General features: G+C 40.0%; 1 protein-coding gene across 1 annotated transcript; it reads right to left on the reverse strand.

The window, feature by feature from the left end:
- Positions 1-546: 546 nt before the first annotated feature.
- lrrc58b (leucine rich repeat containing 58b) lies at positions 547-11464 on the reverse strand. Its single transcript, XM_046845788.1, has 4 exons — positions 10567-11464; positions 5232-5360; positions 4118-4395; positions 547-3448 (listed from the first exon to the last, which is right to left on the reverse strand). Exons 1-4 carry the CDS (start codon positions 11022-11024, stop codon positions 3255-3257), a joined length of 1059 nt encoding a protein of 352 aa, XP_046701744.1. The 5' UTR covers positions 11025-11464; the 3' UTR covers positions 547-3254.
- Positions 11465-11671: the final 207 nt, after the last annotated feature.

Here is an 11671-nt window from a genome sequence, read left to right on the forward strand (position 1 = left end):
CATATATGGTTCTTCCCCAAACTGTTATCACACAGTTAAATATGATGCCTTTGCATACATTAGCATTACATTTTCCCTTCACTTGAACTAAGACACTTAAACCAGTTCCTGTGCACAAAGCCAGCTCCGTGAAGATCTGCCGTACATGGGTTGGAGTGGAAGATCTTGAGTGGCCTCTTAGAGCTCTGACCTCAACCCTATGGAAGAGATCAATGTGAACACTGACTGCATCCCAGGTCTCATCGGTAAATCAGTACCCGACTTTACTAGCGATCGTGTCTGAATAAGCACAAATCTCCAAAGGCAAACTCCAATATATAGTTAAACATCTTACCAAAAGAGAGGAGGTTAAATGTGATGTTCGAAAATAACAACCTTATGCTCAGGTGTCCACAAACTTTTGCCCATAGTGGATGGTGACTGTAAAAACAGATTCTCAGCTTTTTTTTTAACACTGGAAATAAAATTATGTACATAAGGCTATAAGATTCTCCTGAAGGAAAAGAAAACAAAAACATTTATTTCTTTTGAAATAAAACTCTTTACTATGCTTTTATATTTTTATTTATATATTTTTTTATATTTTTATATTAGTCAAGATGCACTTTGTCACCTATCAATTAGAAGGAAAGTGTAGTGATGAATTTTGCCTTCATCATTTTAAATAAAATATACTCTATTAAAATCAAATAGATGCAGAACAAGTGATAAAATAGGTTACATAAAGCAAAAGCAACACTTGGTGAGTAAAAAACTGTTCTTCCAGATGCAAATCACTATTGAATGGGTTGTTAAGATCACCTATAAAATTAATAAAAAAAAAAAACACACACACAAAGAGATGAAATATTAAGGTGCTACATATTTTTTCCCCCTGACTTTTTAAAATAATGTCTAATGTTTTTGAATAGTAAAGATGTGCCTATGGACAATAAGTACCATTAAATACATTTTTATATAAATTATTATTATTTTTTAAAATTCATCAAATGTCCTGTTTTGAATTGTTTTAAAATGTAAAAAATTAAAAACCTCGTCTAAATATACCAAATGTGAAATTACAAGTTTGTTATACACCGTTACAGAAGTCTCGCATTGAATTAGAACACTATAATGAGAATCTTAGTTCAACCCTTGTATTACTGACCGACAATCCGACAATGATGACCCCATTAAGGGTTGTTTTCTTTTAACCCCCATGTTCTACTCGGTCTCTCCTCGGTTATTAGGATTAGCCTGTGAAAGGGGTGTAACAGCTATCTTAGGAGACAGCGAAGGCACAAAGTGAAAGATTTCTGTGACCAGCTGTTAAAGGCATACGAGAAGTCATTACAAGGCCAAAGAGGTTTCTTACTATCACACATACACTCACTCACTCATCAACAACAACATCTTTTGTATAATTCACAGTCTAATTGTTAGATTCAAAAAAATCTAAAAAGGTACGTTATACAAACATCACTGACTACAAAGTCTCTCACAGAGCAGCAAAAACCTGCAAGAGGAAACCTCTTTTTTTTCTTTACACATATACAAAGGCGCTGGTTCTAATCAACTAAAAAAAAATAAAAAAAATTAGGGATGCACAGATTCTAGTTTGTGTCAGAGAGCATGCAGGTTTACATGCATTTGTAAAATGTATATATAAATATGCTTTTGAAACGAGGACAAGAAAAGGCCATGATCTGTAATCTATCTCAGTGTGTAAGAGTTCCTCCATGTAGGATGAAGAGTTTCCAATACTGCAGCAGTCTAGTTTGAGAAGGGAAAAAAAAAACAAACAAAAAAAAACCTCTTTGCCAGTTATGTTCTTCTTGAATAGATTTTTTTTTAAAACAAAGACAATTTCAACACTTCATAACATTATTAAAAGTGACAAAAACAAGCCCAGTAGTGCAAGTGCGCACACACACACACACACACACACACACACTTTTCTAAACCAGAAAGCATGCAGTGAGGGTCAAAACTTTGGAAACACACTGTTTACTGCATTCATATTCCTTACATAAGAACGTATGTAAGATGAAGAACAGGAGAGAAGATATTAGCAGATTGCCTCACCCCCACAGTCAAACATGAAGCTTAATGTTTTGAGGTTGTTTTAGAGCAGGGAAAGTTGGAGACTTATTCTGGGTGAATGGAAAACTGAAAGAAAAAAAAAAATAATAAAACACAACATGGCTCCTATTCCATACACCCCACACAATTCAGTCTGGACTGAGGCTTATTGGAAACGATTTCAAAAATGCCCCAAAGCGTACATCCAAGCTCCACAAGTGTTATTTAACAATTTTTACAAGAGTTGAATGTATTTCAGTTGAATGTTCGGAGAAACTTACTGTCCGGATGCCACGAGTGTGTAAAGCGGTTCTTCATGCTAAGAGAGAATTCTTCAATGAAAATATTTCACGTCTGTACGTTTATATATTTATTTGATCACAGTAAATCTTCATACTGTTAAATAACCGAGTTTGTTTCATAGAAACAAAAGAAACATGAATGGGTCTCTGAAGAAAGAAGAAGAAAAAAGAGACTGTTTTCAAAGTTTTGACAGACTCTGCAAAAGAGACTAATAAAACTCCATTCCATTTTATCATCAATATCAGTATGGATATTACGGGGTACTAGAAAATGTGCATCCCTAATGATACTTTAATGCCAGTGTCATCATTTTAGCACCACATGGACCCCAGGGGTGTAAAAATAAAATCCGCAGGCAATAAAAAAAAAAAAAAAAAAAAAGCCTAGTCTGTTACATCTCAGTCAGAACAGGTGACGAAAGTAAACAGGAAGTGACGGCCCTCTAATTAAGGCACATGGAGATACCGGGTGCGTGTTGAACAGCTACTGGGTTTCAGTACGGCTTTGAACACAACCCTCGCCTGACTTGAATTCGGAGTGTGTGTGCACGCTGGAGTGTAATCTGAAAAGCTTGCGATTGCGGAACATTCGAACATCTTTCAATCATCATGAGAAGAACTGGAGCATCATAACTGAGGAGTATGATGAAGCCTCATTTCTCAATCATTAATTGTGTCAAAAACAAGTGTGTAATGGCTCTTACAGAGGGTTTGTTGTGAGCAGTACTGAAAGGCAGAATCAGTGTACTTGAGCTCAATTAAACACATTTTTTGGCTTTAGATGACTGACCCAATCAGGTGAGCTACAAAATTTAGTGCGTTTGAAGAAGCAGCACCAGTAAGAGACTGTGTGTGTGTGTGTGTGTGTGTGTGTGTGTGCACGCATGCGCATTATCCTAGCAGAACTCTCTGCAGCCGATCGGCTGGGACGGTCTGGTCGTCGTCCGAGTCGGCGTCACTCTGAGGGTTGGAGCTGCAGGGAGAGGTGCATTCTGGGGAGCACAGGTAGTGCATGAGCGGCAGCCGGTACTTCCCGCAAAAATCCACAAACTTGATGTGGCGCACGCATGAGTCAAAGTACACACCTGCAGAGGAAGTGATATATACAAATTAAATTCATATTATACAGGTTTATATATACACACTACTTTTTATATTTTTAAAGGGAAGTGGTAGCGCAGTGGTTAAGGCGCTGGGTTACTGATCGGAAGGTCAGGGGTTTGAGACCCGGGCTTGCCAAGCTGCAACCCTTGGGCCCTTTATCATGGCGGACCCTGCGCTCTGACCCCAGCTTCCGCTCTGATACGCAGTGAAAGAATATCACTGTGCTGTAATGTATACGTGACCAATAAAGGCTCGTCGTCTCCTATGTGGACAAACGTATTGAGATGACTGACTTCTCAAACCATCCGTGGTTCTTACCGTCCTTCTGACCACATCAGAACCTGACTTTACTAACGCACAAATCTCCAAAATCTAGGCGTACATCTTCCCAGAGGAGTGGAGGTTATTATTGCAGCAAACGGGGAGTAAATATATTGTTATATTATTCTTTTCATGTGTCCACATACTTTTGACCATATCTGGTGCCTTTGAGAAAATGCTGCGACTCTAATGAAAACCTAATTCAAATGCACAACAACTACAGGAACTGTTGCATTAAGTGTATAGTGTAGTACAGATCCATTGTTCTCTATAGTTCCTTTCACAACTAATGTAAAGCTGGGAGACTTCTCCATCTCACAATGTCTCACCTCCACACTTGGGGTTAGGGCACTTGCTGGCCAGGTCCAGGTATTTGACAAGGTCCCCGGGGAGGTCCTTCTCCGAGTAGCGGAGGTTACGGGTTTTAACGGTGCGACCCGCCAGCTCCAGCAGCGACGGAGGGTCATAGGTCATGTCCTTAATGAAGCGCACCACTAGTGGATTGCCACGGAGACTGAGCTCCTGGAGCTGCACTAGGCTGAGGATTTCACGTGGCAAATAGGTCAGGAGGTTATTGTGGAGGCTGAGCGAGCGCAGGGAGTGGAGCCTGGAGAAAGGAGAGTGGGAAAGAGACATAAATCATTACATTTATTTTGTCGTCACAATTATTTTTATTGGGACATTTGCAAAGAGAGATACGAGAGAAACTGAACAGTAAAAGATAATGAGAGAGACAGAGAACCCCAGAGAGAGAGAGACACTGATAGAGTGAGAAACAACATAGAGGAAGAAACAGAGGGATAGTGAGACATTGAGAAAGAGAGATAGAGGGAGACAGAGAGAGTAGAAGAGAGAAAGAAAGAAAGAGAATGAGTATCTCAGTCAGGGAGAGATAAAGAGAGAAAAAGACTGGGTTGGAAACAGTAGAAAGAGTGAAAAGGATGAATGATGGCACAAAAGAAAGATAACCAAGTGCCTTGGTGCAGTTCTAAAAGACTCAAATAGAAGACCACTTGGTGCAGTTGAGAATGGTTCCACATGAACAACCTAAAGTTTCAGGACGTTACTGTAGAAGAACCAAAAAGCACCATAAAGATAGAACTGGACTGTAATTAACTGCTACAATGGCACAGGGCTGCAACTTCCATGAACAGTTTTGCAACAATGATGGAACTAAAATTTCTGGACATTCAGAGTCACCCAGATAAGAATGGGTTCGCTTTTGAGTCCGATTCCTCTCAAGGGAGTGGGGGTGTGTTTCCTTGCCGCTGGCTTGCTCATTACGGATAAACTAAAATAGGGACTTGTTTATGGAGCTGAAATGTATTTATATACATAAAGCTACTTTAAGAAAATGTCCATTGTTAAGAGGACTATACAAATAAAACTATTGAATTGAAACAGGGTGTGGGTGTGTGTGTGTGTGTGTGTGTGTGTTCGTACCTGGTAAACTGGGGTGGGATGCTCTGGATGCGGTTGTCACACAGAGCTAGATAGCTAAGCACAGGCAGGTTCGCCAGTTCCACTGGGATAGATGAGATCATGTTTCCACCCAAATATAGAAGCTCCAAACTGCAGAAACACACACACACACACACACACACGCGCTCAGTGACAGCAATAATGAGATACTACACCATTTCTCTTTCCTTTAACCGCATGCACCTGAATATCACACTACGATTTGTAAAGTTTACAATTCTGCTTATGTTCATTATAATGCTAATTATGCGTAAAAAAGGAGGAAAAATCCTTATTCCAGGATTTGCGGAAAGAAAAGACCTGCATTAATAATTATGTTACTGTTATTGTCACGTGAACTAAAGCTACACTCCAGGCTGTATTCAATTCAAGATTTAAATAGTCCTCAGGGATACAGCTATTTGATTTGTCTGTGGGTTTGTGGTATATGTAAGGGTCCCCGTGTACACATACAAACACACCAGCATCGTATTACTATTGAGTCCAACATATTAAAACACACAAGCGCACACAAACCTTTTCACAAAATCTTTTCTCTATTAGCCTGAGAAAGGAAGAGACAAGGAAGTGTGTGTGTGTGTGTGTGTGTGTGTGTGTGTGTGTGTGAGAAAAAGAGCGAGCAAAGGATGTGTGTGAGCTGTCCTGCTTTCTCTACTCTTCTAAGCATGCAGTGTTGGTTTCCTTGAACACAGCCATTCATTCCTTCATCAATGACCCATTCTCCTGTAGAGGCTGCCAAGCCGAGTCTCTCTCTCCACACACACAGAAAGAAACGGGGCAGGTCACTTTAATGGATTGACCCAGTGTGTAATGTGGCCCAGTGGGACAAGTGGGGATGTGTGTGTGTGTTCTGAAATAAACTGCAAACCTCGAGAACTAACCTAAGCATTTACTAAGAGTAAAGCCTACACATGGGGTGAGACAGCTGTCTGACACGCTCATACAAAAAAAAAAACCCACAATTCATAATACCATAAGGAGCAATAACGATATCCATACCGTCAAACCATACACACAAGCCATACACTTTATTACCACCAGGGGGAGCCATGACGAATGTGCAAAAGTAAACACAATAAACAACTCCAAGCTTCTTTTCATGGGGAAAAAAGTGAGTCTTTTTCAGGTTTCATGTTTTTAAGTCATGCTACACTCTGTTAAAATGTCAAACATACAGTAGTTATAGTAAATGTGTATGATGTCCTGATTCTCCTTATTTCTTCCTAGTATTCATTTGGAATCTACCACAGCAACTCTTTCTCCACTTTCAAATCTCGTTTTCTTATTTGTTTTTTCATTCTAAATTGCTAATTGTTGTTAACTGTATACCTCGAGTGCCATGTAAGGAGCCCATAAATAAGTCACTAAAATAACAAATACAAGCTCTTAAAATAAGGTTTCCCTTTAAAAACGTGTAAAATATATAAGACCCTTTTCCCAGTGCAACCCCTTTCTAATGATAAAGTGTGTTATGACCCCCAGCTCCCTTGTAAAATCCCAACTGTAGATTACCCCCGAACTGCCACTGTACTTTGTTCAGCTGTAAATCGACAAAAGCGACATTAAACTGTCTTCTGTGGCCTGAAGGAGGCCATTACTAGACTTTAAAAACACCCCTTAAATACCCCACCAAGGGCTGAAGTGATTCATTCTCCCAAAACCCATAGTGAAATCCTGGGTCTAAAAATGTATTCTAACTTTTCCTGAAGAATTTTATCAAAATCAGGGAGTCTTTTCTTACCTAATCAGCTGGAGTGATTTGGATTTGCTGACTCGGCACATACTTCGCTTAAACCCCGGAGTGCTGAGAGTGTGGTTTTTCACAACACGGGAAATGGCGCGACTGAAATTTCAGATGATGAATATAATTTATAATCGAAGGTGCCTTGTGACTATATAAAAGTCTTCCATCTCAGGAAGGTCTATTTCATTGCAGATCAAACTTCCAACCCATAGAGATTTCAAGTATAAGTATGCAAGATAAGTTGGTCATGTAATTGTGTTCTTTTGTGGGAAACATGCAAACATGCAATTTTGCTCAAAACAATCTGAGAATCCAATCAAGTCTGCGAACGCCAGATAAGAGTGTCCTATACAAAAGCCTTCCCCCCCCCCCCCATTTCAAACACACCCAAAGTATAAGCAAAAATCTTCCTCAACACAATTCTGTAACAGGAAGCAAAAATCCTCTCTAAAACCTTTTTAGTTTGTACTTCCTACCAGTCTGAACAGAGGTCAAAGGATCAGAGTCGATCACACGGCATGTGTATGTTTCCTGTAAGTAAGAAAAGTGGACTCTAGAACAGAGGTGTGTGTCTGTCACAAACATTAACAGTCAGAATCGATCTGATTTTATCCAGAATGTTAGGAACTTGCGCTCAGCCGGTCCTACTTCATAAATCAATAAAACAGATCGCAGACGTCCAGACGTGCTGTTGAGAAACATCTGTAAAGAACAACGTTTCTTGAATCAGTAATGGGTTATAAAGTTTGGCCATAGCTTATGTGTGTGTGTGTGTGTGTGTGTGTGTGTGTGAGACACTGAAACATTAAGATAAGGTATATTGAGTGGTCAATGTTCACATGCTGCTCTCGTGGAAGGAAAATGATTTGTTCTCCATGTCACTCTCTCACTACACTGCGTGTCTGACCCTGAATTACAGTCTTTCTTGGGCTACATAAGCACAACCATAAGCACCTCATCAGTTCCTCATTCTCATTGGTTCCTAGTAAGAACGTCATCTTTTTGCTTTTGGAAAATTCTTTTATAAAGTTGTTCCTTTATTTTTCCCTTCATAACATTTTCCTCACATATTCCCTTTCGCACCATCACCCTCAGCAAACGTTTCACTGTGTATGACCCCTGGGATCAGATGTGTTAAAAACTCAAGAAGAGAATATAGAAGACCACACTAAATATGATCCAAGCCATAAATGAACAGATGATGATATGGACACTCCTAAATTAAAACAAACTGTACACTCTTTGTAAAGGAATGAAAAGTGATCTCTGTCTACAATGCCTTTAGAGTGTGGACAGAATCAACCCAGCCTGGAACCAGGGCAAATCTCCGGATATTGAAGGATGGTCACACCTCCCTCGTTCACAAACGTCTTTCAATTGGGTGATGTTCTGCCTGTACATATATCTGCTCACGAGGGGTCATAGAACCTCCACAATTATCGAGGGTGCACTGAATAAACATTCTTTCCTTATAGCCTGAGAGAAAGTGACAATGTTCACCATCACTCAATATTAGAGGGCAACTGATTAATCGGGGCGGTTTTTAGACATTTTCGGCGTAATCGTCTAAACATCTAGACGTTATGTCATTTTAATACTCAACTTTGGTCTTCACTATAGTGGAAATAACATACAATCTGCTTAAATTGTATGCTTTTGGGTCTGAGATTTATAAATGTCTTTATGTCGCTCCTGATTCTCCATTGCTGTGAGGAAAACTCTTGTGCTGAGGTTTTTTTATTTCAGTAGCGGTGGAGAAGGAGGAAGCAGCAGCAGAATGTCAAGTAGCTCACAGAGCAAAACACCAATTCAGCACTCGGTGTGTCCAGTGGCTCCTTACAGTAACAGTGAAGCCTCAATAACATACTCTGCTCTAGATGTTTCGCTCTGTGCCTGGTAACAGGTTATTAATCAGCTTTGTTGGAACAAGAAGAAATTGTGGAGATGGATTTCTATTGTTCCAGAAATCTTGCATTTTGTTCAGATGCAATTTTGCTGAATATTTTTACTATGGGAAAAAAAAGCCTTTTCCTAACCATTTACAGTTTTTATTCCTAATTGTGTGGCAACAATAAAGCCTTAAACATGCTGACAGAAGACTTTAAGAATAAAACTGTGAGAACGTCCACTTCTCAGAACAACAGTACTTTTTTGTAGGATCTCCACATGTACACAATCCTCACTGAACAGTGTATGATGAACTGTTTTTAAACGGCCTTATAACCCTTTACCAGATTAGTGAGCAGCACCAAACAGCTTTTCTGAGACTGGGGCTGATATTCTTTCTTCTGGGCATGATGTAGACCTCACTGCATTTCACAAGTAACACATGGGTGACCCTTTTTAGATACAAGTGCCCTGCACCAGACCTGGTGAAGCAGTCTCTCTCAGAAAGACTATATCCGAGTATATTATAGAGAAGATCCAGACCTGGTGAAGCTGTCGATCTCAGAAAGACTATATCCGAGTATATTATAGAGGAGATCCAGACCTGGTGAAGCTGTCGATCTCAGGAGAGATGTGTCTAAGCATGAGATTTGGATGTTTAATATATATATATATATATATATATATATATATATATATATATTAATTAGACAGGATCCAGACGTGGTGAAATTGTCCATCTCAGATGGGACGTGTCTGAGTAGGAGATATAGTTGTAATGTAGATTAAAGAGAAGATACAGATCTGATGAGGTTTTCTATCTCAGGAGAGACATATCCGAGTAGGAGATACATGAATGTAATGTATATTGCAGAAAAAGTTTTAAACGGGTGAGACTCTTTATCTCGAGGGACGTGTCTGAGCATATTTTAGAGAAGATCCAGACCTAGTGAGGTTGTCTATCTCAGGAGGGAGGTGTATGAGTATGAGATATGGATGTAATGTATATATTAGAGAAGATCCAGACCTGGTGAGGTTGTCCATCTCATGAGGGATGTGTATGAGTATGAGATATGGATGTAAGGTATATGTTTGAGAAGATCCAGACCTGGTGAGGTTGTCTATTTCAGGAGGTATGAGTATGAGATATGGATGTAATGTATATGTTAGAGAAGATCCAGACCTGGTGAGGTTGTCTATCTCATGAGGGATGTGTATGAGTATGATATATGGAGGTAATGTATATGTTAGAGAAGATCCGGACTTGGTGAGGTTGTCTATCTCAGGAGGGATGTGTACGAGTATGAGATATGGATGTAATGTATATGTTAGAGAAGATCCAGACCTGGTGAGGTTGTCTATCTCAGGAGGGATGTATGAGTATGATATATGGATGTAATGTATATGTTAGAGAAGATCCAGACCTGGTGAGGTTGTCTATCTCATGAGGGATGTGTATGAGTATGAGATATGGATGTAATGTATATGTTAGAGAAGATCCAGACCTGGTGAGGTTGTCTATCTCAGGAGGGATGTGTACGAGTATGAGATATGGATGTAATGTATATGTTAGAGAAGATCCAGACCTGGTGAGGTTGTCTATCTCAGGAGGGATGTATGAGTATGATATATGGATGTAATGTATATGTTAGAGAAGATCCAGACCTGGTGAGGTTGTCTATCTCATGAGGGATGTGTCTGAGGCGGTTTCCTCCGAAGGACAGTGACTGTAGCCGCTGTAACTGGAGCAGTTGTTTGGGAATCTCCTCGAAGCGGTTCCCGCTGAAATTGACCACCTCGAGTCTGTGTAAGGAGCTGAGGTCTTTGGGCATGGAGGACTCATCCAGGCGGTTGTTTTTAGCGACCAGGGTCCTGAGTCGTGTCAGGGCGGTCACGGCGTCGCTCAGGACCGACAGCCCGTTGTTACTCACGTCCAGGAACTCGAGGCTCGAGAAGCGGCTGATGGCAACCGGAAGCGCTGGCAGTCTGTTGTAGCAGAGGTGAAGTTGTGTGGTTTCAGTCCTCCGTTTCTCACTCAGACTCTCAAAATTCACACTGTTCAAGTTCAAATGGGACAAATCCAGCACGTGTTCTCCACCTTCAGCCCCTTCCATGGCATTCATGCTCCTCTATGGAAAATATATAGATAATTACAAAGAAAACAAGCCCTTGTGCGAAAACTTTGCACTCAGCTAGCTGCCTTTAAAACATGATCAGTCCAGGAATTTGAGAAGCTTCCACTCCCATGAGAAGCTCATAATACTGTAGTTTAAACCTGCATGCACGAGTATTAAACAGTGTAAGCTGACTCAATGCCCCGTAACCTGTATAATTAAAACACACGCTACTCATTTCAATATAGAAAGATTTGTTTATTCAGGTTCCGGGGTTTTAACTCCAGCTCTTGTTCACGCCTACGTCTAGATTAACCCTTCACTTGGCTCATGGAGCTCAAGTTTTTACTGTTTAGATTTCATTTCTCTGAGCAGCAAAAAAAAAAAAAAAAGAAGAAGCCAAAACAGGAGAACATGTTCAATAAATCTGTCACCTTTTAAATGCAAAAGTTTGTTAGGTTTGATGTTTCTGCTGATTATGTGAAAGCTCTCTAAGATGTTATTATGCAATATTGCATGGATCTTACCTCACTCAAACTGCTGCAAGAGTCTGGTATATTACACTGCTTCACTACAAATGCAAATATGGTGCAAATGCTTATCTGTAAATAACTTAATTCATGCATGCATCTTTTGCTGTTAAAATGATGCATTGG

This window comes from Silurus meridionalis, chromosome 3 (assembly GCF_014805685.1).
Source record: "Silurus meridionalis isolate SWU-2019-XX chromosome 3, ASM1480568v1, whole genome shotgun sequence".
NCBI lineage: Eukaryota > Metazoa > Chordata > Actinopteri > Siluriformes > Siluridae > Silurus > Silurus meridionalis.